The sequence below is a fragment of the Danio rerio genome, chromosome 10, assembly GCF_049306965.1.
Source record: "Danio rerio strain Tuebingen ecotype United States chromosome 10, GRCz12tu, whole genome shotgun sequence".
Taxonomy (NCBI): domain Eukaryota; kingdom Metazoa; phylum Chordata; class Actinopteri; order Cypriniformes; family Danionidae; genus Danio; species Danio rerio.
Genome location: NC_133185.1, coordinates 11657344 through 11684911, shown reverse-complemented (window position 1 = coordinate 11684911; position 27568 = coordinate 11657344). Strand labels below are relative to the sequence as shown.

The 27568-nt window shown below is 35.3% G+C and overlaps 1 protein-coding gene and 1 long non-coding RNA gene across 2 annotated transcripts; one reads left to right on the top strand and one right to left on the bottom strand.

Annotated features, from left to right (window-relative positions):
• Positions 1 to 7379: 7379 nt before the first annotated feature.
• On the bottom strand, positions 7380 to 11568 carry LOC141376318 (uncharacterized). Its single transcript, XR_012386156.1, has 3 exons — positions 11407 to 11568; positions 10007 to 10062; positions 7380 to 9890 (listed from the first exon to the last, which is right to left on the bottom strand). It is a non-coding gene; the product is annotated as an uncharacterized lncRNA (long non-coding RNA).
• Positions 11569 to 15287: 3719 nt separating this feature from the next.
• Positions 15288 to 26437, top strand: ak3 (adenylate kinase 3). The gene is made up of 5 exons (NM_213130.2): positions 15288 to 15650; positions 17206 to 17325; positions 18251 to 18423; positions 23278 to 23396; positions 25210 to 26437. The coding sequence occupies exons 1-5, from the start codon at positions 15503 to 15505 to the stop codon at positions 25325 to 25327; spliced, it is 678 nt and encodes a 225-aa protein (NP_998295.2). The 5' UTR covers positions 15288 to 15502; the 3' UTR covers positions 25328 to 26437.
• Positions 26438 to 27568: the final 1131 nt, after the last annotated feature.

The following is a 27568-nucleotide window of genomic DNA, read 5'->3' as shown; positions in this document are numbered from 1 at the left end:
GACAGTTGTAACAAAACTCTGTTATCTGAAACAATTAAGCAAGTTTATTTGGAATTATTCATTCATTCATTTTTTTTTGTCGCTTAGTCCCTTTATTAATCCGGGGTTGCCCCAGCGGAATGAATCGCAAACTTATCCAGCACGTTTTAGCGCAGCAGATGCCCTTCCAGCCACAACCCATCTCTGGGAAACATCCACACACACTTATTCACACACACACACACACACACACACACACACACACACACACACACACACACACACACACACACACACACACACATACCATATTGACAATTTAGCCAACCCAATTCAACGGTACCGCATGTCTGGACGGTGGGGGAAACCGGATCACCCGGAGGAAACCCATGCGAACGCAGGGAGAACATGCAAACTCCACACAGAAACGCCAACTGAGACAAGGCTCGAACCAGCGAACCAGCAACCTTCTTGCTGTGAGGCGACAGCACTACCTACTGCGCCACTGGATTGCCCTATTTGGATTTATGTGTTTTAATTTCAGTCTTTTTAAAAAATATATACCTCAAAGCCAAAAGACGTTTCGGTTACGTTTGACCTGTCCTCTTTGGGCCCATGAAGCCTGCACACACAAATAGTGTTCAATTGTTGAAGCTGATGCACATGTACATTATATCAATGAACTCACGTTATACTTAAGGGTGCCTCGACCGATAAAGAGAATGTTACATCTGATTCTGCAGATGGAAGTCAATGTTACATTTGACTTTAATGGAAATTATATTACTTCTGACAACACAAATGAAAACAACAATGTAATATCTGAGCCCAGTAGAAATCACAATGTTATATCTGACCCCAGAGTGTGTTACAACTAACTCAGACTATGGGTAAATTCTAATATTTAGCTTCTCCTGTTTAAATCTAAATAATGCATGTTCTGTTTGTGCTGCTAAGATAACATCTCTGTCACTTAATAGCTAGCATTGTATCTACAGCACCTGTCTCCTCTATAAATACAAATTAAAAAGTTAGGCCTGCATCTAAAAAGGAGAACACTTCATAGCAGGCTTTTTTAAATGTTAATTTAATAGGTCTGAAATTATCTGAAGTCTTATAAATCAATATATGTTTATAAACATTGTTAATGACACAATATATGATAGACTGTTAAAATCTGCCTTCTGTTTCCCCAGTTTTATGTGAAATATAAATTATGGTGAATTAGGCCAATCATCGCAAGCGACTGTAAATAGGAGTCTGAGTTTACCACTGGGTTTAAATGAGTTTCGACTCATGGCAGATGAAATATGGAGGTGTGGATATGCAATTAATGTGTTACAAAAATGTATGAATATCTTGCTAATTTTATAAATATTATGGATTTATAATTAAAATTGCACAACACAGGATTCAGTTTATCTAATTATTAATATAATGGAGGCAGTTATAAGCATATACACAGATTGTGTTGACTTTGGATTATAGGATTCATTTTATTAATCATGCCCATAAACCCTGAAAGACACACATTACAAGAACATTGTTCTGTGTATTGTTTTCTTTATGATAAGCAACAACCATCAACGGTATGATTTACGACCGATCATCCTGGTGAGGGTAGATAAAAATGTTTATATTTTCCTTGTTGAGGGCTCAGTTTACATTAAAGTCAAGCCCGCCATCTTGTGGAGAAACTGTAGAGATGCGGCATAATTATTATATTATATTATATCATTCATTCATTTTCTTGACGGCTTAAGTCCCTTTATTAATCCGGGGCCACAGTGGAATGAACTGTCAACTTATCCAGCAAGTTTTTACGCAGCGGATGGCTTTCCGGCCGCAACTCATCTCTGGGTAATTATATTATATTATATTATATTATATTATATTATATTATATTATATTATATTATATTATATTATATTATATTATATTATATTATATTATATTATTCATTAATTTTCTTGTTGGCTTAACCCCTTTTATTAATCCGGGGTCGCCAATTTATCCAGCACGAGTCGAGGCTGTGAGGCGACATCACTACCTATGCACCACTGCGTCACCTATATTATATTATATTATATTATATTATATTATATTATATTATATTATATTATATTATATTATATTATATTATATTATATTATATTATATACATTTACAATATGATATAGGTCCAGCAAATTATAATTATATGAATCAAAATTAATTAAAATAATATCAATATTTTTTATGTATTTATTATTATTATAAACAAATGTAGAAATTAGGTTATATTGTATTAAAATAGTTTGTTTAATGTAATTTTAATATTATTAAATTGACAGAAAAGACTTTTGTTTGTAGACATTAGATTGACAGACAGACAGACACAGATATATTAAATATAGCTTAATATAAAATAGCTTAAATACAATTTATAATATTAAAATATTATATGCATCATTTACAATAATATATTAAAAAGCAATGTCATATGATATTTAAATACACACAATTCACAAATTAAAATTTTAAATATAACTTACAAAATATATACAAAAAATTAAAAACATTATTTTATTTACATTCGATTACATCTTTAAAAATGCAAAGCAAAAAATTTTTGACTAAACTGTTTATTTTCTTCAAATGTTAATTGTACTGGGCAGAGTAATCGTGTAATTTTTCTTTGACGTAAAATTTGCGTGTGTTTTATATTTATTATGTATATGTGATACACACATACATACAGTCAGAAGCCAAACTATGCAAAACAATTTTGTTACATAGACAATTAAATTGCTATAACACAGTACACACTTAAATAAATAAATTCAATAAATTTTTGCTCAACACTAGTTATATTATATTCATTCATTGATTCATTTTAAATATAGCAAAAAACAAAAAAGTGCATTCAAAATATTTTAGTCTCTGTTTGTTTTGTTCAAATATCTGATTAAAAATGAATTGTGTCTGGGGTTGTAAAAAAGCAGGATGAGCAGAAGTAAAAGGATGAAACAGAAACGAAAAAGTGCACAAAATAGTTGTGCTACAAGCTTGTTTTGTTTATCTGTTTAAATATATTCAGTAATGTTCTCTTGTCTGTGTCACGGCTACACAAAAAAGACAAAGGAGGACAAGTTTTATTTATTTAAGTGAAACAACAACAGCAGAATATGATGTCAAGGCTGGACAGAATACACAGATAGACGATGCTCAGACTGAAAGTTTTAGGCCTAACTCACACTAGGTACAGTTGCCTCGAACCGGGCCGGCCCGCACTCACACCACAATCGGGCCTCGGCACGCTTACGCCATCGGTGCTGTGCTGTTCAGTGAGAAGCGCTCTCACTCAGCAGCACAGTCGAGATTTCTCTAGTTATATCGTTTCAGTCGTTTGATATGCAGTGACATGCAGTCAAATATTTCGCCAAACAGTCCTTAGGGATGCGGTGACACACAGTAAGATATTTTGCCGAACAGATCTGCCACTTTTGGCGCTCGTAATCATAAAGCCCTCGTGCTGCTGGAATGAGGAGGTCTGCTGAAGGTGTAGCTGTGGTGCAGTGAGGGGTTTGCATATTTAATAAACTACTGCAGTTTGCGTTCCTTGAACAGTAAGAATGATTGATAAATCCATATGAAACAGTCCCTTAAAAGTCACGTCTCGCTTTCAGTTTTGGGCTTTGGCGCGTTTTGCACTCACACTACAAACATACCGCACCAAAGCCTAAGTGAACCGCACTCAGGCCCACCTCTTCCAACCGGGCCAGGGCCGGCCAAGTGAACCGTGCTTGAGCCCGATTCAGCGCACTCACACTTCTCAAACGATCCGGGAAATGGGCCTGGGCACGGTATGGATGGCATAGTGTGAGTAGGCCCTGAGACAGAAGAGCTCAGATCAAACCTGACCCATGACAGAGGATGCAGGTAAGTGGCGATGCTGTGAAAGGATCTCACACACAATTCAAAGAGGTAAGTTCAGTTCTTTGGTAAAACCAGCACACAAACATAAACACTTCCCTTGAGCAGGTTGCTTTGCATCTACAGAAGAAAGGGGAACATCCACAGAGGAGAACTTCAATCCATAGGAGAAAGGGGGACATCCACAGAAGAGCAGGAAGACCATCTGACATTGATTCCAGCCGGTGAGTAACTGGAAGAGGTGAGCCTTTATAGTGAGTGGGTGATTGGGATAGCAGGTGTGGGCTGTTAGCATTCCTTTGACGGTTCACGTGTGTGTTGGCTGGTGATTGACTGGGGTGGTTGGGACCCCAGAAGGGCTACAAAATGAACACATGATGCAAAGCTGAAGTATTGTCATCATCATTCCTTTATATAATCTTTATGCATTCTCTCATTTATGTCTTAATAGTGGTCATATGCTTATGTTTGTTTAATGTTCACTTACTTTATGTCACAGACTCATTCCCAGTCATTCGTTACACTTTACAAAGCCTAAAAAAGTTAAGACTATCACTTACGATAAAATAGTATTATTCAAATGTATTTATGACTATTATTAAATTGTAGCAGGTATAGACAACATATTGTTATTGTGTGTGAATGAACACACCGGATACTGGGTGAAATTTATAGTAGAATAAGTCTTATAACTCTTTCATTCATTCATTCATTCATTCATTCATTCATTTTCTGCCGCTTTTCCAGGGCCAGGTCGCGGGGACAGCAGTCTAAGGAGAGAACCCCAGACTTCCCTCTCCTCAGACACTTCCTCCAGCTCTTCTGAGGGAATACCGAGGCATTCCCATGCCATCCGAGAGACATAGTCCCTCCAGCGTGTCCTGAATCTTTCCCGAGGCCTCCTCCTGGTGGGACATGCCAGGAACATGACCAAAGGTGAGAGTAGGAACGTAGATTGACCGGTGAATCGAGAGCTTTGCCTTTCGGCTCAGCTACTTCTTTACCAAAACTGACGGGTACATTGACCGCATTACTGCTGCCGCTGCACCAATCCGCCTGTCAATCTCATGTTCCATCCTTCCCTCACTCATGAACAAAACCCCGAGATACTTAAACTCCTACACCTGGGGTATGGACTTTCCTCCAACCTGGAGATGGCAAACCACCTTTTTCCATGCTGAAGGTCCATGTTCGATGAAACCAACAGAACAACATCGTCTGCGAATTACAGAGATAAAATCTTGTGTTCCTCAAACCGGCTGCACCTTGAAATTCTGTCCGAAAAATTACAAATAGAATTGGTGACAAGGGGCAGCCCTACCAGAGTCCAACATGAACTGGAAACAAATCTGACTTATTGCCAGCAATGCAAACCAGACTCCTACTCTGTTCATACAGGGACAAGACGGCCCTCAACAGATCGCCTCTGACCCCATACTCCCCGAGCACCCTCCACAGAATGCCACAAGGGACACGAGTGAATGAATGCCTTCTCCATGTCCACAAAACACATGTGGACTGGTTGTGCATACTTTCATAAACCCTCTAGCACCCTGGTGAGGGTATAGAGCTGGTCCAGTGTACTAGGCCAGGACGAAAATCGCATTGTTTCTCTTGCATCCAAGGTTCAACCATTGGCCAAATCCTCCTCTCCAGTACCCTGGCATAGACTTTCCCCGGGAGGCTGAGAAGTGTGATCCCCCTATAGTTGGAGCACAGCCTCTGGTCCCCCTTGTTAAAAATGCGACTTGAGTGTCTTTGACACTTGGGTAAAGAGAGGGGCAGAGCTGTCAACTGATCACCACCTGGTAGTGAGTTGGGTCCGCTGGCTGGGAGGAAAGCTGGAAAGACCTGGTAGGCCCAAGCATATTGAGAGGGTCCTCTGGGAACGTCTTGCAGAACTTCAAGTCAAAGGGATTTTCAACTCTCAACTACGGAAGAGCTTTGACCAGATCCCGAGGGAGGCTGGAGACATGGAGACCAAGTGGTCCATGTTTTCCGACTCTATTGTTAACGCGGCCGTAAGAAGCTGTGGCCATAAGATCTGTGGTACCTGTCGGGGCAGCAATCCATAAACCCGGAAGTAAGGGATGCCGTCAAGCTGAAGAAGGAGTCCTACAGGGTCATACTTGGTTGACTAGCAGAACTCCTGAGACAGCTGATGGGTATTGACAGGCCAAGCGTGCTGCAGCCCGGGCGGTTGCGGAAGCAAAAACTCGGGCCTAGGAAGAGTTCGGGGAGACCATGGAGGAAGACTATCGGTCGGCCCCAAAGAAATTCTGGCAAACTGTCTGGTGCCTCAGGAGAGAAAAGCAGCTCCACATCAACACTGTTTACAGCGGAAGAGGGAAGCTGTTAACCTAGACTGGGGATGTGGTCGGGCGGTGGAAGGAATACTTTGAGGGTCTCCTTAACCCCACTGACATGTCTTTCATTGAGGAAGCAGAGACTGGGAATGCAGGGGTGGACTTACCCATCAACCAAGCTGAGGTCACTGAGGTAGTTTGCAAGCTCCACAGTGGCAAAGCAGAGATGGTGGATGAGATTCACCCTGTGTATCTTAGGTCTCTGGATGTTGTGGGGCTGTCGTGGCTGACACGTCTTTACAGCATCACATGGAGGTTGGGGACAGTACCTCTAGACTGGGCAACTGGGGTGGTGGTTCCCATTTTTAAGTCTTGTAACTGTCTTGTAAAATTCATACATTTTCCATGTGCAAATTTTATTAGTATTATGTTGGAATGTTGTAATTAATCATCATTTTATTGATTTTTCTTTACCCAATTTCACTTGTACATAAACTTGTTTAAGTTATGCAATTATTCTATCTCTTATAAGAAAATGTTCAAAAATATATATTTTTTATATTTTATTTAAGTAAAATGAACGAAAGTAAGGGAGTAGAAGTTCTAAATTAGGCTTTGGAGTTTGTAATGATATATAATTTAAATTTTTGCATTGAGGTTTAAAGAGAAAGTTCATTATATACTGCTCCTCCACCTCTCCGAAAACATATTTGAGTTTTTTCTTCTGATGAACATGAAAAATAGATATTTATGAAAAAAAACGGCTGTTTCGGATGCAGCCTCTTTGATGCACATCAAAAAAGTCATTCGATTTTGTCTCAACAGAGGATGTGATTGGATAGCCAGACGAACCGGTGAACTGATCTCATCTTACACCACTTATGAATTTCAGAAAATTTCAGAAATTCTATAAACACCTGAGAAAAAAACCCCATCCCCAAAATTACTTTCGTAAAATTATCTCCTGAGACTTCTCTTTCAAAAATTTCTCCAAACATCAGGCACTGATTCCCATAATAACATGCAACCTTTTCACTAAGGAGGCAAAAAAAAAAAAAAAAAAAACAGCTAAATCGGCTTTCCCACTTGTATAAAAATGAAATAGGAGGTCTTCTAGTATTTTAAAGGGGTCTGATATTGTGTTGGAGAGTCCTCTACAAAAGATTTAAATGCATCTGTGGATAATAAAAACATTGTTTATTTCAGAATTTGTACCTAAAGGGGACATATTATACCCTTTTTTACTAAATGTATGAGTCTGGAGTGTGTATCTAAGGAATCATCTCAGAATAGCCCACAAATTATTGTAATAACTTATTGGAACTGCCCCCTTTATAGGTTTTGCATTAGATTGTGCCATTTTGGTGACTGTTGCTTTAAATTCAAAAGAGATTGTGCTCTTTTAAAAAGGGTTACAAACAACTATGCATCAGCACACATTACATATGTAAAAAAAAAAAGTGGCTCAGAAGAAGGCTGTCTTTTGCTAATTTGGTTTCTTTTAAAACACATCCATCATATCATGCAGTCTTTACATGAGAGTGTTTAATATTTATGGAAAACAAAATCCAAAACTACATTGCCCTGTGTGGAAAAACTGGGCAGAAAAAGTGGGTTTTGCAGCCGGACAACAATCCTAAGCATAAAGACTTTAGAGTAGCTTCGTCAAAGTCCTGAACTGAATCCAGTTGAGATGCATTACCTTAAAAAGTTAATGAGTTTTGAGTTAATGCTCAAAAACCCTCCAATGTGGCTGAATTACAGCAATTCTGCAAATATGAGTGGGCCAAAACTCCACCACAGCACTAACAGCGGTTATCAAAAACACTTGTTTGCAGTTCCCAACCAGTTATATGGTTTAGGGGCAATTAATTTTTCACACGGGGCTATTTAGTTTTGCATTTTGTTTTCCCTTAAAGGTGCAGTAGGTGATCTTTCACAATCTCTGAATCACAGTTCCTCCCCTGTCGTCTAAAGCCACACCTCCTTAAACACGAGCACAGCAAAAGAACCCTCTCTCATGTGTTAAAAGCGACTAGTGCTTGTCCGGCTGCGTGTAAGCTAAACTGACATGCGATTTTAGAGTGAATATTAGAATTGCATAGGAAACAATATAGGGAGTGACTAGGCGGAATAGCTGTATTTACTTGTGTTTTGTTGTTAAACTAATTAAAATCTACATTATCAATGCTGTAAAAGATCCCGTATGAAACTGAAACTAGTCTTATCAATCTTTCATCGGAAGATTTTAGTGGCTGTACAACACTTCTGTAAAGATATAACCCATTTGTAATAACAACATCTAACGTTACTTCTGCTTTGCATGAAGCTAAAACAGTTTTAAAACAAAACATTACCTGTCTAAGAGAAATCCTTCAGACATTGTGTCATCCTTTCTCCAGCATGCAAAGGTAATTCCAATATTTATTCAGGTTTTTAAAAAGTATTGATTTAGCAGGTTTTTACTAAGTTGTTCAAATCTGCATTTGCTGACAGACAGATTGAGCTATACTTATCGGAATCATGAGAGATGTCAACCCAACTCTACTTAATCAGATGAACTTTTTTTTTGTTTTATGGCTTACACAAAAATATAAAAATACATATAAATACATTTAGATCATTCAATTTAATCATTACTATTAGACTGTGAAGAGACTTTTTAACCAGCACAACAAAAAAGGCTTCTGAAGACAATCACCTACTGCACCTTGTGTTATTTTTGACAAACATTTAAATTAGTTTGATGACATTAAACCATGACAAACATGCAAAAAGACTTTGGAGTGGCCTGACTTAAATCCAATTGAGATGCTTTACCTTAAAAAGGCTGTTCATGCTCAAAAAAAAAAAACCTTCAATGTGGCTGAATTAGAACAATTCTGCGAAGATGAGTTGTCCAAAATTCCTCCACAGCACTGTAACAGACTCATTGCAGTTATAAAAAAACACTTGATTGACTAATATTTAAATTACTTTGATAACATTAAACTTTGACAAACATGCACTAAGACTTTGGAGTGCCCTTGCCAAAGTCCTGACCTTAATCCAATTAAGATACATTACCTTAAAAAGGCAGTTCATGCTTGAAAACCTTTCAATATGACTGATTTACAACAATTCTGCAAGGATGGGTCGCCCATAATTTATTCACTGCGCTGTAACAGGCTCATTGCAGTTATCGAAAACACTTGATTGCAGTTTCCAACCAGCTATTAGCTATAGGGGCAAATATTTTTTCAACATTTCTGCATTTCGCTTTCCCTTAATAAGAAAAAAAACAAACTTAATTTCAAAATAGCAAGATATGTTTACTTGTGTTATCTTTAACTAACATTTACATTTGTTTGATGATATTAAACTGGCGAGGCAGTGACGCAGTAGGTAGTGCTGTCGCCTCACAGCAAGAAGGTCGCTGGTTCGAACCTCGGCTCAGTTGGCGTTTCTGTGTGGAGTTTGCATGTTCTCCCTGCCTTCGCGTGGGTTTCCTCCAGGTACTCTGGTTTCTCCCACAGTCCAAAGACATGCGGTTCAGGTGAATTGGGTAAGCTATATTGTTCGTAGTGTGTGATTGTGTGTGTGGATGTTTCCCAGAGATGGGTTGCGGCTGGAAGGGCATCCGCTGCATAAAAACTTGCTGGATAAGTTGGCGGTTCGTTCCGCTGTGGCGACCCCGGATTAATAAAGGGACTAAGTCGACAAGAAAATGAAATGAAATTAAATGAATTAAACTGTGACAAACATGCAAAAAGACTTTGGAGTGGCCTAGTCAAAGTCCTGACCGAAATCCAATTGAGATACATTACCTTAAAAAGACAGATCATCCTTGAAAACCCTCTGAAGTGGCTGAATTACAGCAATTCTGCAAAGAAGAGTGGGCCAAAACCCCACAGCTCTGTAACAGACTCATTGCAGTTATTGAAAATTGATCGACTAGTATTTAAATTAGTTTTATGACATTAAACTGGCGGTGCATTCAGCTGTGGCAACCCCAGATTAATAAAGGGAATAAGCCGACAAGAAAATGAATGAACAAATGAATGAATGACATTAAACTGTGACAAAAAAAATGAGTAAGGGGCAAACACTTTATGTTACGAGTAAAATGCTAACATATAATAAAACGCTCCATACTGTATACAAACCAAATTGATTGCTATAATGTAGTATTTTTACAAAATGTCACAAATATCCATCTGTAGGTGTAACACTATGGACTGCCATAGATAATTACTGTACAACCCATTTGTTTTTAGAAACACACACCACCCGTCAACAATACATCGAAATGAGCCATTAGTGCTTCAATTTCAAATGTTCGAAAACATGGAACACAGGCCACAGATAGACATCCACTCCCCATACCAGTGTTCATCAGAAACTAGACTCATGGTCATTTAAAAGGACAGATTCACACGTGTCGCACAGTTTGGCAGTGTCACCTTACGGCAGGGGAATAAAACTTGAGCATACTGTTGGAAAATCATCCCAGAAATCATTGCAGATGACAAAGGATTATGTTGACATGGTATTCCCAAAAATAAAAACGCACTATAAAAGAAACCAAATAAAAAGCAGCTCCCTTTTGAGTGGAAGGTTAAAAGGAACATTACCGTCTCATCATTTACTCTTGTATAATCTGATTTCTCCTGAGGAACACAAATGGAGAGATTTAAAACAATGTTCACGCTGCTCTTTTTAACACAACAAAAGTATACAGTGATTTGAGTGGCGTGAATGTTCTTTGAAGTCTATCTTTTTGAGTTCGGTACATAAATGATGAATTTGGAGGTTAGCTTTTGGCTATTCTTTGAGCAAGATGTCCAGTCTGCGAATTTGTGATTAGATTTTAATTTTTGCATGTGTAGTACGGTAGGCACATTCCACTATTCAGGGGGCCCTCGGTTTAGAAAAGAAGTAATAACATCGAAATGTTAATGGTTTACAATATATAATGGAAAAATTATAAACTAGCTTTAGCATTATTATTATTATAGGCTTCTAGGCGTTGGTCGGGGCCCCTCTATTTAACCTATTGCTAACCTCGCTTGATGGTTAAGTTTGCCCCTCCCTTCACATCATTGTAATCTAACATGCACAGAACATTAGCATCTGCATAATCCTGTCATTGTGTCCTGGTGCTGAAGGATCTCTATTGTTCTAGATCTCAACAGAGAGAACAAATCTCCCTTCTACTTTTACTTACCAAAACCCCCTGCTGTCCATCATTAGTCAGCTGCTAAATGGTGATTTGGTCAAGAGTTGGGGGATGAACGACTCTCTGTGATTCATCTGAACCAAAAGACACACAAGAAAACGTCAAATCAGTAAGATGAAACACTGAGTGATGATTGAATCAAGCTCAGATAATGTTTCAGCTCCAGAAGCCCATTAGAGAAGAAGCTAGTCTGACTAACTTACGTTACATAATCACAATGATTGCATAATAACTCAGCAGCATTTGTTTTGTTTCGGGCACATTAGGTTCACTTTAGAGTTAATTACTGAGTAGGAAAGAGTATTTACTGGTAGAGCCATCAAAACATTAAGCACATATTCATTTGGATTGATTAATAGTTTGGATATACTTTGTATTTTATAACCATTGTGTACATTTATTGTGCTAACTATAGGGATAGGATTTGGTTTAGGATTATTGCACGTAATCATGATTAACTTATTGTATTGTTTATATATAACACCTATTAAGGGCAAAATAATTCTTACACATTTTAACACATTGTTGCCTATATTATGATATGTTTTTGATTATTAATAGCCTATAAAAATCTAAGTATAGCTTTTGTTAATAGTATTATTTTGTCAGTATTGTATTGGTATTTTTTTAAATATTGCAGAGTTTATGTTAACATAATTTTTTTTAATTGTACATTTTATTTATAATTTTTTGACATATTTTTTTGTATTAAATTTTATTGTCTATTTTAGTTTTTGATCTGGCAAAACAGTGGTGCAGTAGGTAGTGCTGTCGCCTCACTACCTCTGGGTCAGTTGGCATTTCTGTATGGAGTATGCATGTTCTCCCTGCGCTTGCGTGGATTTCCTCCGGGTGCTCTGGTTTCCCCCACAGTCCAAAGACATGCGGTTAAGGTGAATTGGGTAGACTAAATTGTCCGTAGTGTATGAGTGTGTGGATTATTCCAGGAGATGGGTTGGGGCTGGAAGGGCATCCGCAGCGTAAAAACATGCTTGATAAGTAGGCAGTTATTCCGCTGTGGCGACCCTGGATTGATAAAGGGACTAAGCTGAAAAGAAAAAGAATGAATGAGTTTTAGATCTGTGTTTATTTTAATTTACCTATACAAACAATTCGATGGAGGACGAAAGCTGCAAAAACAATAAATAAGTGAACAAATACACACATTCCTGCATAAATAAACAATAAATTAATAAATATGCAAATAAATAAATAAATAAATAAATATATACACAGATTCCTGCATAAATAAAACTATATAAATAATTAAATACGCAAATAAATGAATGACTAAATATAAAAATTCCTGTATAATTAAAACAATATATAATTAAATATGCAAATGAATAAATAAATAAATTAATTAATATATACACAAATTCCTGCATAAAACAACAAATAAAAATATGCAAATAAATAAATTAATTCATTAATTTTCTTTTCAGCTTAGTCCCTTTATTAATCTAGGGCCACCACAGCGGAATGAACCGCCAACTTATCCAGCATATATTTTACAAAGCGGATGCCCTTCCAGCTACAACCCATCATTGGGGAACATCCATACAGTCTCATTCACACACATACGGCCAATTTAGCTTACCCAATTCACCTGTACCACATCTTTGGACTGTGGGGGAAACCAGAGCACCCAGAGGAAACCCACACGAAAAAGGGGAGAACATCCAAACTCAACAGAAATGCCAACTGACGCGGCCGAGGCTCGAACTAGCAACCTTCTTGCTGTGAGGGGACAGCACTACCTGCGCCACTGCGTCGCTCCTGAATAAATAAATAAATGAAAAAATATATGCACAAATTTCTGCATAAATAAAACAATAAATAAATAAATAAATAAATAAATATACATGCAAATCTCTGCATAACTAAAACAATTAATAAATAAATGTGCAAATAAATAAATAAACATATATATTTCACTATGTGAAAGGGGAAAACCTACTTTTAGTTTCGCATTTTCTTCCCCCAACATCTGTTTAATTTATTTAATTATTAATCTGCCCGAACTATTTAAATGTTTATTTATGCAGGAATTAGTTTTTTTTTTCTTAGTTATTCATTTATTTCCATGTTTATTTATAGTTTTATTTATGCAGGAATTTTTGGATTAATTAATTTATTTATTTATGAATTAATTAATTTATTTATTTGCATATTTATTTACTTATTGCTTTTGCAGGTTTCACTTCCATACAATTCAGTTAGCTTTTCAGGAAAGGAAACAATTGTTCTATATATCTGAACATATATACATACATCTATAAAATGTGTATATATAAACACATTTTATTTTAATTAATTTATTTTAATAATTTCTGTTTTGTTTTATCAAAATTTTTTTACCAATATTTATTCATTAATTTTCCTCCGGCTTCCTTCATTTCCAGCATATGTTTTTTTTTTTTTTTTTTTTTTTTAGAATGCTGTTACAATTTGCATAACACAGTTTAAAGAAGAGAGAAAAAGGAATAAAACATATAAATTAAATAAATATATTTAATATAAATAATATTATATTTAAATAATATTATATTATATTTAATATAAATAAGACCAGAAGAGAAATTACATGAGGTTATACATTGAAAACCATTTTTGACTTTTTGTTTTTTTATGCGCATTAAAGACACAATATATTACTTATAGTCCGTTAAAAATAGCCAGAATTTGATTTTTTCCCAAAAATTTACACTTGTGAATAAAACACTTACCCATTATAATAAGAAGATTAACAATGCACTGAATGCGAGATTTAGAGTTGTAATAAAAGAAAATTATCTCAAAAGTATTTAAACAAATATCAGCCTTTAACTTTTCTGAGTGATAGATATATAGTTCTGTCCACAATACTTTCACACAAGTACTTAAAGTCAGAATTATTAGCCCCCATTTATTTTTTACCCAATTTCTGTTCATTGGAAAGATTATTTTTTAAACACATTTTTAAAACATAATAGTTTTAATAACTTATTTCTAATAACTGATTTATTTTGCCTTTGTCATGATGACAGTAAATAATATTTAACTAGACACTTTTCAAGACATTTCTATATAAAACTTAAAGTGACCTTTAAAGGCTTAACTAGGTTAATTAGGCAGATTAGGGTAATTAGGCAAGTTATTGTATAATGATGGTTTGTTCTGTAGACAATCGGGAAAAAAATTTGTTTAAAGTATTGTGTTTAAAAAAATTATAACTGCTTTTATTGTTGCCGAAATAAAACAAATAAGACTTTTTCCAGAAGAAAAAATATTATCTGATAAACTGTGAAAGTTTACTTGCCCTGTTAAACAAAAAAAAAAAATAAAAAAAAATTAAAAGGGGGGCTAATATTTCTGACTTTAACTGTACTCTCACAAAAAAAGATGAACAATGGTTTCTTCCAAGTCACATACTATACTTTTTTTTCCCAATATCTAGCATATATTTGCTTAGTAAACTCTTACAATAATACAATCTGTGTTATCCAGCATCTGTTTTGCATAGCGGATGTCCTTCCAACTGCAAGCCTGTAGCCTACTAAGAAAGTTTTAGCGTCAAATATGCTAAACATAACTAATATTAACAATATATTAATATTAGGTATAATAATAATAATAATAATAATAATAATAATAATAATAATAATAATAATAATAATTATTATTATTATTATTATTGTTGTTGTTGTTATTATTATTATTATTATTATTATTATTATTATTATTATTATTATTATTATCTTAGTTAAGCCTAATATGTAGTGGTATCAATCACTTTGTAGTGTGCACTACTGCAAGTGTCCTTACACGCCCACTTAAGCACTTCCTGTAATGTGAGCGCGTCTCAGGCGCGTGCACGCGAGATGCGCGTGCATCAGAAAAGGACGGGCTTAATCTGGGAATAAAACTGTGGAGTTGCGTATTTGTCGATTTAACCGCACAGAAGACCGTGCATCCCTAAAACCTGTCACCGCAACAGAGATTCCACAGGACTGCACATATAGGAGGGATGTTGTGACTAGGAAATATTAAATTGCACATTGTCAAATAGTTACTAAAGGCTGCATTTCAGTGAAATTGAAGTATGGGTCTGCAAAGCGTGTTCCGCGCGGTAATCATGGGGGCCCCGGGCTCTGGGAAGGGAACTGTGTCAAGCCGGATAGCGCAGAGTTTCGGCCTGAAGCATCTCTCAAGTGGAGACATGCTGAGGGCCAATATCGAGGCCAAGACAGGTAAGACAAGTCCAGCACTTTCTAGTGTACTTACATTAACGACTATACATGCGAGCAGTAACCTTTATTCGCTGTAAAAGTAACGTTACTCTAACTTCCTTAACGCAGGTTAAGGTGATTAAAATGGTTATAAAACGTAAGAGACGTATCATTATGCTCTGCAGGATATATAATTACACGTTTCTCATCACTTGAAGCGAGTCCAAACTTTGGCTGCGTCTCAACACGTCGTCAGCGTTCTATGTCTAGAGAGCAGTTTTGGAGCGATGTTTTGAGTGAGCACGTCTAAAAAATAACAGTTTAGGTGGATGTAAGCAGGTCGCTGGGTTTTTAGACGCAGTTTTTCGTACATTTTTGTTTGAAAATGCACGAAAGAGTTAACAACGAAACGGATATTTATTTCCACGCCCGCCTTGTGTGACATCGAGCATTTCTTCTTCTGCTGATGTAAACACGGTCTGGAAAAGGCATTAGCTACAGTGTTTTCTGATGGTTAACTCTGGCTTTTTGTTTGTGTCATTTCTCTTTCCGAAAAGTCACATATACGTGCTTTAATGGGGGTTGCTGCTTTTAAGGGTGATGTGTTTCTTTAAGGAATGCTCCCTGCATACTAAACGAGACAGAAACCTGAGTTACTACAAATGAACTGACTCCAAATCACACTAAAAACCCAAGTCTGCGTTTCATAGTAAATTGTTGGGAATGCTCCAACATTCCGATATTTGCAGGATTATACTGTATATATTAGTGAAGTATTACAGAATTCCTCAAAACTTTGTTTATTTTTGGACTAGCTGAGCTGGAAAACAGCTTGTTTGCGAACTCCTCCAAAAGTCTGCCAGATGCTGTGTGACAGACAGCTGTGTGATTCATCAGCATCAGTTCACTTTCACCGTCCACCACAGTGAGACTAACATGAAACAAATGGCCGACTAGTTGATTTGAATTAATAACCTTATATTTTTTGAGATACATTTACTTAGGTAGAAAACTTTAAAATAAATTGTTTTTACTTCAATGGTGCAAAACTCAAAGTTTTGACTCTTGGCATGTGGAAAAAGCAGGCGATAAATGAAATAGATTGTATGCAATTTTAAATTATCATTTAAGGTTGTGGCAGATTCCTACAGGTTAATTAATTTGTGTTTTTTTTAAATATTTTTTGGTCAACCCATTGCAATACACGGACATTGCTTTTGTGGTCAGTATGGTAAGATAAATTAATGTTTTGAAGTAAGTTTCTCACCCTCAAAAATATTGTAAAAACACTAATAATGTAAAATGTTTTTCAAACAGAAATGATCTGTTTTCTATTTTAATAAATTTTAATATTTTATTCATGTTTGTCTTGGTAAAGCACAATTTTACTGCATTTTTCAACATCAAATAATCTATCTATCTATCAGATATATCACTGTAATATAAATCTAAAATGTGTATATGTTTTACATAAACATCTGTAATAGTCATTAAATAAGTAAAAGGCATAATCAAATCTTTGCCTTTTATATTAAAATGTTACTAATGACCGATCGTCTGTTCTGCATCTGGGCAGATTTGGGTCTCCTTATGAAGTCATGCATTGATCAAGGTCAGTTGGTTCCTGATGATGTCATCTCTCGCCTCATCCTGTCCAGTCTGAGGGGTCTAGAGAAGACCAGCTGGCTACTGGACGGTACGACTCTCTCACCCAAACAAACATGCTCTTTTTAAGGGCAGACACAGCAGGCCAAACCACTGCTTTAATACACTGTACGACTGTTCGATATAAGATTTTGAGCTTTTTTAATTTTCATACTATCATTTATTTATTAGTTTATTTGGCAGGGACAGTTTACATTAATTAACATAGCTAACAAATGCACCAGAATTAGCCAAAAGGCAAATTTTCCATAAATGATTTGTCCGAATATTTACTACATATTTTAGTCTACAAAAAATGTTTTTGTTATTATTATTAATTAATTTTTTATTAATTTAATTAATGTTATGTTTACAGTATATGCCGATGTTATGCTTGTACTATAATTGAATTATGGAGTGATAAAAGAAGATTATTAAAATCCTCTTGGTAAACACTTTTGAATTGGTTAATGAGACAAAGAAATTCAGTATTCCATATATTTTTGTAGTACAATTGTATGCAAATGATCACATTTAATTAAACAGTCTCGTTTGCATTAAGAAAACTGGTGAAACTAAATTGTCATTTAATATGCTTATTAAAACTGTAAACAACTGAGTAGCCTTCCCTTTTCTATTTTATATCTATCCCTACAAAAAAATAAATGCATATTCATACAACTTAAACAATTAAAATCTAAACAAACTACTTCAATTAACAATGATTTTAAATTAATGTATTCAATAAACTAGAGGCAGAATGATGATAACTTAATGTATTATTTTTTTTACCCATTCTCCAGAAGGGTCGTCCTTTAAATGAACAGTGCACCCGTAAATGAACATTACAATATCTGAACAGTCTGTAAAAATCTGTCAGTTTGGGATGTACTATTTCTGTTACTATTCCTGTTATTATTGACAAATCGTGTGGTTAAATGAGGATTGCCTCTTACTGTGAGCCTCTGTTCCGGCAGGGTTTCCTCGTACTGTAGCTCAGGCTGAGGCTCTGGATTGTGTGTATGATGTGGACTCTGTAATCAACCTGGACGTGCCTTTCCAGACTATCAGAGAGCGACTGACATCTCGCTGGGTGCATCTTCCCAGCGGCAGGGTCTATAATATAGATTTTAACCCACCCAAGAAACCAGTAAGTGCATGTTTACAACCCATTTAATAGAACATCAGGATACTGTTAATTAAATGGGGAATAAAAAGAAAGTTATGAAAGTTTGTGTCTGCCATGAAATAATTACAAATTCTGACTTTTTTACACTGTAAAATTCTGCAGTGTAAAAAATGTGCATAATTTCAATGGTAAAAATAACAGTAAAAATGCTACTGCAGAAATCTTTAACCTGTTTAACAGTAAATTTCCTTAATATACATGGTGAATTACCGTCCATTAATTTTTCTTGAATTCCCTGCATTGTTTTCTTTTTTGTTGACATTACTATAGTTAGTTTTAGTTTTTGTAGTTATTCACATTACAGTTTTATGTTTTATCTGATGTGTATGAATAATGTTTATTGCATTACTTTAATTTATGTGTGTTACCATGATGGTGTTTAGTAGAGCAATTTCTATATATTGGTATGTCTCTTGTCTGCTTGTGGGAGTATGTTGTTTGCTATAAGCTTTGGTTATGACTGTCTTATCCACATCTGACTATGTTTCCGTTTTTGTCTGTGTAACAAAGTAAGTTGTGTAGATGTCATTACTTTAAAACATTGTTGTAATATGAAAAATAAGAATGAAACATGGTAATTTAACGTAAAATGTAGAAATTTATTTTACATTCCTACTGTATTATTAAGGCCGACCACAGCTGCTGTTTTTACTGTACATTTTACATTTTTTTTTTTTTTTTTTTAGTTTTAACAAATTTTACATTTAAATAATAAAATTTTATATCATGCAATTCTGGCTTAATATTTTTCATAAAGTTGTAATTTACGTCTTGCAGTTTCAGGTTTGTATTTTGCAATGCTGACTTTTATTCCTCATAATTCAGAGTTTGTATCTTGCATTTAAAAAAAAATTCTCACAATTCTGAATTCACATTTTGCATGTTTGAATTGATTTCTCCAAATGATATTTATTTAAATTTATTTTCTTGGAATTTCAAGTTAATGTGTTGCATGTAAATGTGTTACTCCTTATTTATTAACAATTCAGAGTTTGATTTAAGATTTTTTACTTTATTTCTTTGTAATTTGTAATACAATAAGGAGCTGCAAGACGTAAACTAAGAACTGCGTGAAATATTCAGAATTGCATCTTTGTTTATTTAATGTCTTAGAATGCTTCAATTCTCAGAAATGATACAAATCTCAGTAGTTTCAGTGTAGGACAGTGCAATGAAATAAAAAATTTTGAGATATAAAGTTATTATTTTGAAAAAATAAAAATAAAACGAAATCTTGTTTTGCAAGTGCATAATAATGACCCCCGGACGTTTCTGGATGCCGCGAAATATGTCCCGGGAGGTACCTATTTGCGCAGTTTTGTGTTTTCCTAATCCGCGAGAGGCCGCTGTGCCACGTTTTTTTGCGTCTCAAACGCCTCTCGGGAGTTCGCGCTGTTCGCGTCTGTGCTGTTCTCGCGTGAAAAGCTGCCGAAGGTCGCTGTCGAGCGACTGCCTGTCCGACTGACGAACTAAATGACTGAACGATCGACCGGGCGGCCGGCCAATTGGTCGACCCAGCCACCCTCCTTCTCCTCCTCCTCCTTCCCTAAACCCAAGCGACAATTTACAAAAGCCGTCCAGAAAAGAAAAGCAAAAGCCCTTGTCCGATTTTGTCTGCATTTTCGGATTTCGCCGCATTCTCGCCCCGTCACGAACTCGTTCGCTTTTATTTTTTGGAATCCGTTTTTCATCCTACCGGATTTCTGGAACTGATCTTCCCCGGACTCTAACCCGGTCGTCGCCACGGCTGGCTTTTCCTCCGTTCTGCCGACGTAACACTACAAGCTAAGCAGACATACTGGAAAGCCCTCCACAAGGAGGTGAGCCGTCACAGCCGGCGATCGCGAAGAAGAGGACGGCATCACACCGCCCTGTAGCGTTCGCTCGAAAAAACCAAATGTGGCCATACGTACCTCCGGGCACGTAAATCGCGGTCTCCAGAAACGTCCACGGAGCTACGTTTTCAGAAGGAGCTTGGGTTGTTTTATTTTACACACAATTGTGAGAAAATCGTGATCTTTATTTTAAGCAAAAAATAAATAAATTGATTCTCGTTTTAGCCAGAATCATGCAGCTCTAGCTCATATACCATAAAATCTTGTCAGGCACACTTAGAGCAAGAGTCATTTGATAAAATATATTCAAATACACCACCTAAGATCACAGTTAAGCCCCCAAATATTTATTGCCACTTTTAATAATTAAACTTAATCACTATAGTGGATAAAGCTTTCAAAACACTGTTTATTACCACAGAATTATTCTTAATAATCAGTTTTATTTAAGGATATGTACTAAAGCTATACTAATATAAAAAAGCAATAGTTATATCAATAGTAAGTGTTTCAAATGTATCATGTGATATAAATTTAATTGAATTGAAATTTAAATGCATGTGTTAAACCTGTAAGGAGTTCAGAGTGTGGTAAAAGTAGGTCATGGCGTTTCACAACCTGACAGATAAGACGGATTCTGTGTGCTGAGGAATTTGTTAAAGGAACTTTGCTCTCATGTGTGCAATAAAACTGGAGCATGTTGAGGAGTTCCTGTGCATTAATTAAACACTGCCAGAGGGAAGATAAATCTCTAGGATTGAACATTTGCATAAATGTTGCTTAAAGCGGAACTATTACCTCCTTTTTACAAGATGTAATATAAATTCCAGCCATCCTCAGAATATGTCAGCTTAAAATACCTTGAAGACTATTCTTCACAGTGTACTGTAAATGATAAAAGCTGAGATGTGCTGTTTTGTGCGTGTTCCTTTAAATTCAAATGAGCTGCTCCTCCCCTCCCCCTTCCCTGAAGAGGGAGGAGCCTCTGCTTCAGATAATCATGACATTTTTTGTTGGAGAGCAGTACTAATAGTATTTTTTTAGTAGAACTAGTAGCTATTCTGTTATTACTAGCAACAGATTTCAGATTTTTGTGTTGCACATGCTTATAAACTAGCAGTTATTTTTTGGTAGAAGCACTTATTTCTTTACTATTTATATTTTTGATTTGTACTAGGGATGCACCAATATGGATTTTTTTACCGATATCGATAACTGATAACACTTAAGATAACTGATATATTAGCCGATAAATATAAATAGTTCAAAATGTTATATTTTTATACTGTAAACAACTCTTTCAAACATATCTACAATGATAAGAAATATGGTTTCTTATGAAGTTATTAACGTGCAGCAATAACACATAAAGAAACGACATACTTTGAAGGAATAAACAATGTGAGGAAAGCTCCGTTATACTGCACTAAACAAGTTCAACCCACGCACAAGGCAGGCAATTACATAATCTATCGGCTTAAAGATATCGGCTTAGTTTTGATATGGTACTGATAATGATAACATTAAAAAAACAATTATCGGCCGATATCGATATTGTCACCGATATATTGTGCATTCCTAGCTTGTACTACTTATTACATATTTACCATTAAATATTAGTTCTTTTTTGTTAATTTAGATTCTTGTAATTAATATGTACATTCTAGTTTGAATTTATTACCTTCAAGTATTTTATTAATTAGATACAAGTTCTTATTTATTACATATTAATAGTTGTTTGTTGGGTACTACTTTTTTATATACAGATTATTAACAGCTTGTACATTTTTATTTAATATTATTTATTTACTGTACATCAATACATATACTAAAAGCTATTTATTTATTCACATGCTCATCAGAAAAGATACAAGGACACACAGATACAGTGATACTGCAGTGTTTTAAAGTCAAACCGATTAGCGACTATAAAATGCTCCAGTGTCCCTGTATCTGTGGTTACACTTAGTAAACAGCAGTGAGTTTGGTGAACTGATGAACTTCATGGCCAATCAAGTGTTTTCTGTTGAGCATGTGAACACAATGGCAAATCAGCGCTGTTAAAGAACGTGCTCCACAGAACTTAAATGTCAGCGGGAAATTGATGTTTTTAAAATTTCAGTATCGATTGTTACCGAATTCCAGTATTGTGACAACACTAGTCTGAACTGTGACTCACTGCAAACCACCAACATCCATGACTTTGTAGCCTATTAATTAAGAGGTTTAATATCTATTAATTAGATTAAAAGCTTTTATCATTTCGTTAGGAGCACAGTGGCTGGTATTTAATCATAAAATGAGCCTTTAATCAAACTGATTTACTGTATGGAAGATGTTATAAAACTGTTATTTGTCTTATGAACTGCAAACCTTTACATTTCTGTCATATTTGCAGTCATTTTATGCACCTCTCAAGACCTTTCAGTGTGTGTTCAACTAATACAGAAGCAGCCAAGTGTGAAAGAGTGTTTGCAGTGTTTGCGCAAATACAGTTCAAGCTTATGTCAACACCAAGCTGTGTATCTGAAGGTTACCTGCATTTAGGTTTGCAGTTCACCGCTGACTAATATTCAATATATATAAACAATTGAAGCACCATTGTTGAGGTGTTCATATTGGACAGTTTAAAGTTTTAACACTTATAGGGATAGTTCATTTAAAATAAAAATTAAATTTTTACTCGCCCTTTATTTGTTATAAACCACTTAGAATTTCTTTCTTCTGTTCAACAAAAAGAATATATTTTGAAGAATGTTGGATACTGGTAGTCATTGATATCCATAGTATTTACTTTTCCTGCTATGGAAGGAAATGTTTACTGGTTACTGACATTCTTCAAAATATCTTCTTTTGTGTATCAAAGTGATTTGGAACCACTGGAGGGTGACTGAATATTGAATAATGAGTAAATGTTCATTTTTGAGTGTTGTTATGAATGCATGTACGGATGATAATGAGTGTTGTGTTTTGTGCTCAGGGTCTTGATGATGTAACAGGAGAGCCGCTGGTCCAGAGAGATGATGACAGTCCTGAAACTGTGTCCAGGAGACTGAAGGACTACGAGAGACAAACACAGCCAGTTCTGGAGTATTACAGGTATTTATAGTCTGTGACTTTTTTTTTTTTTTTTTTTTTTTTACAGAGGAAACCAAAAAGAAGATATTTAGATGAGCGTTCATGCTGCTCTTTTCATATAGTAAAAGTGTAAAAGTGACATTAACATATTCCAAACCTAATGTATACAATATTTCAGGTCTTACCATGTGTTAATGTTTACTATACTGGTATTTTACGCATCTTATTGTTTTTAGTAGCGGTCATAGACTGCGTCCATCTTTTTGCTGGGATAGCGTAGCGTCAATCAGATGCAAATTTCATAATCTCGTCAGCAGTAGTTGGTCATTTGGGTACTTCTCTCATACTGTTTTTCGAATACTGTAAATTTGGACATACCATTTGGCTGGCATATTGTTTTCAACATACTATATACAGTGGGAGAAAAAGTATTCCACATGTCTTGTTTTTTCCTAGAAATAATATTTCTAAAGGACCTGTTAAACCAAATTTAGGCAAAAATCCAAACAAAACAAATATTAAAAAAAATTAATAGAAAAACTGACAAATTAGTTTTGTGTAATAACAATGTAATGACACAAGGAGAAAGATCTAAACTACTGAAACATGTTTAATACTTTAAAAGGCTTTTTGGGCAGCTTAAAGATGTCCCTCTATTGGAAAATGAAGACACATGATTTGCTCAGGTGTGAGCTGTGAGACTTCAACAGTGTACAAATCTTGATGGTTCTTTGGTCTATCAAATCTGATCTTTATTTTGTGTTTTCTATTGGTTTCAAGTCAGGTGATTGGCTTGGCCATTCTACAGCTTGAATTTCTTTCTCTAAAAGCATTTGAGAGTTTCCTTGGCTGTGTTTGGATCATTGCTGAAATGTCCACCCTTGTTTCATCTTCATCCTCCTGCTAATGTAAATGTTTGACTGAAGTTGCTAATATTCATTTACAATGACGAGGGGCAGGGGGTTGCTGAAGAACTACTGAGAGATTTTACCTGCTGTCTGAGCTTTCACTGCCTTTTTACACCTCTTTCTTCGTGCGTTCATTACATTTTCCCTGTGCCATTTTACTTTATTAGGTATAAGTTAATTTGTAACCTAATTAAATTTATTTTCTTTGCGTATATGGATTTCGTTGGTTGTTATCAAGTCAACAGTACGTTTAGAAATATGTTTTCTGAAAATATGGTGATGTATTGATTACTTATTTCCCCCACTGTAGTATGGAAATATTCAATGCTGGACAAAGCCATTTTTTTAGTCTTATTCGGTTAAGTTTGGTTCAATTTGACTTTAAAGTCAGTGTTAACTAGAATTTTTTCAGTATGATGACGCATTTTAACATAAACAGAATATTAAGAAGGGGGAGGGGTTTTATTGTTGCGCTTCTCTACAAATCTTTCACTCACAGCAAACTGATGGCTGGTGGGGAAAGGCTAAGTACATTTCAACATAGCCGTCAAACTGACGTCTTTAGAGAAGGAATGCCATTCCACAGCAGAAGCACATGCTCTGATTTTGATTGAAGATTACCAAAACAAACAGTTTTTATCAGTAGATTAACTTGCAAGGATTAATTATTCACCTGAAGACTGACAATATGTGCCAGCAACATCTACATATATATTGTAAACGTTGATTATGTTCAGATTTTAAGTATTACTTTTCATCAACTCACAAAATCCTTGCATTTCCCTTATAAACCCACTATTTGAAAAAAAAAAATCAGCTTTACATAAATTCAGTTGTCATTGCTTTTCCAATGTTGGTTCAGAAAAATGTTTATTTTTAGACATTTCTATTACATGCTACAATGGTCTCTGCTTCTACTTAAACAGGAGTAAAGGAGTGTTGGAGACATTTTCAGGAACCGAAACCAACAAAATATGGCCTCACGTTCATACCTTCCTGAGCAGGAAGATCCCAGGACATAAGCAGGCCATGGGGAAAGCCTGATTGACGGAAAACCTCTCAGACTTTTTTTACACGGTCAGATATGAGCACAACGCACCTCTGAGGCCTCTACTGTATCTGGAGTTACAACACTTACATGATCAAACCTTTGCTCTGGTTTCATGCCTTTGTGGGACAGTTAGTGCCAAACTGGAGGTTTATGGTCAAACTTATTTCTAGACCTAGTCACTCCTGCCATTCTAGACAAAGTAGTTTTTAGTGTTCTAGGAATATGGAAATTAATAACTGACTACAAAATTAATCCTTTTTAAGTGCCCATGCCATGAAGTGGCAGATCTAAAACATTCCTGTTTAATATCTAGTCTGTGAAAATGAGTAGCGGCTTTTATTTTTTAAATCCAATTATTTAGAAAAGTGTTTTAAAGTTTGGCTTAAAGCATCAAGTTAAATCTGATATAGCTTTAATATGAAGTTAAAATAGCTCATTATGATTGCTTAAAGTAACACAAAATATCTTCATGGGCAATAAAAGATTTAACATGATGTTTTAAGACATTTTAACCTAAGAAATTTAAAGCAGCAACCTATTTTATTACATTATGTAATGAGTTTTTAAAGCTACCCAAATCTGTGCAAACTACAGAAAGATATTGAACATTTTTCAGATGAATGTAGACACAAATATAATTATAAAGTATTGTTCATTTTTACCATGATGGCCTTTATTAGCAAAAAAAACATTGTGATTAAGATTGTATGGGTCGATGTTTGATGAATGATCATGGATCATTTGAATGAACAGTATTAGAGATATTTTTGATATACACAAATGATGTATTTTTAATTAAAAGACTTTTGTATGATACAATACAAAATTTAACAAAGGGAATGAGATTTTTAGAAAATGTGTACTTATTTGTACTGATCATCCACTGTTTTGTGAGTCCTTGGCCACAAAAAATGAAGTGCAAAGCGATGTTTCATCATTTAATTGTATGGTACAATTTGCAAATCACTGTTTAAATTGTAGTGACTGAAAATTCTGCTTTCGAATAATGGATAAATTATTAAATGCATCTTGATCAGATATAAGAGTTTTGTTTATTTCCTTTGAAACAACTGCAATAAACACAATGATTCTTGATTCTTAAATGTTTTGTTCGTAAATCCTATAAACAGCTCCAGATTTTTGAGTATAATCAGGGCTGTGGAATATTTATCATCTGCAATTATAAATGGTAATTGTTTGATGTTTGTCTGTAAAGTTTTAAAGGTATTAAAAAGACTGCAGATCAAGACTATTAGGCTACGTTAACACTGTGAGACTTAAGCCTGGTTTATACTTCTGCGTCGAGTGATTGGCATGACTCTTATACTCTTCGTGCTGTTTGTGTTGCTCTGCAATAACACTTCTGAATTGCTAGCTGGCAGTGAGGTTTTTATGTTCCTCTGTGTCGAGTTTCTTTGCTGGTGTTTTGATTTTTCTGAATGGTACCTTAATGTACAAGTAGCTCAAACTCGCTCATTCAGAGGCGGAAACGGGGAGACGTGCAACAACTTTTATCAAAAGGTTAACAAAAAACAACATTTTACATCTGGAGCTCATTCAGGGCTGCGCTCAAACCCACCCACACTTGTCAGCGCTACCAAGCCGACCAATCACAGAGCTTGCAAGACGCGTCATTGCAACATGTAGTTACATTTTTTGAGAGGTGCGCGACGGCTAGTGATGGGAAGTTCGGATCATTTTACTGACTCGGATCTTTGAGTCTCGTTCATCAAGATGAACAAATCTTTTTTCGAGTCATTTCGTTCATTTGGTTCAATTTGCCAAAATATTATTAAAATGTTACGAATTGCTTCCAAACACATCTTCAACTAGCACAAAAGGTTGATTGCACGACTAATAAGTCATAAATAGAATATAAGAAGGAGAAAATAATAATTCAACACCGCACAAAATGCTTATCTTACTTAGATTTTTTGTCTTGTTTCTAGTCCAAATATTTAACAATTTCTAAATCAAGAAGAATTTTCTGGACAAGCAAAACATACTGTCTTGTTTTGAGAAATAATATGCCAATATTAAGTGAGTTTTTCCTTAAAACAAGCAAAATAATCTGCCAATGGAGTAAGCAAAATAATCTTACGTCAAAAGAAAAAAACAAGATTATTTACAAGATTATTATTTTTTAAGAAATAAAAAATACTATTTTTTAACTTTTATTTAATGTTTAAAATTAGATTCACTTTATTTGGTAAGCAAAGCAAGTCTCTCATAAA

Excerpts from the sequence above, each read along its gene's own strand:
- ak3 (NM_213130.2), top strand. The coding sequence starts at position 15,503 with ATGGGTCTGCAAAGCGTGTTCCGCGCGGTAATCATGGGGGCCCCGGGC. Across the intron at positions 17,326-18,250 it reads GACCAGCTGGCTACTGGACG|GGTTTCCTCGTACTGTAGCT; the intron begins GTACGACTCTCT and ends CTGTTCCGGCAG. Across the intron at positions 18,424-23,277 it reads TTAACCCACCCAAGAAACCA|GGTCTTGATGATGTAACAGG; the intron begins GTAAGTGCATGT and ends TTTTGTGCTCAG.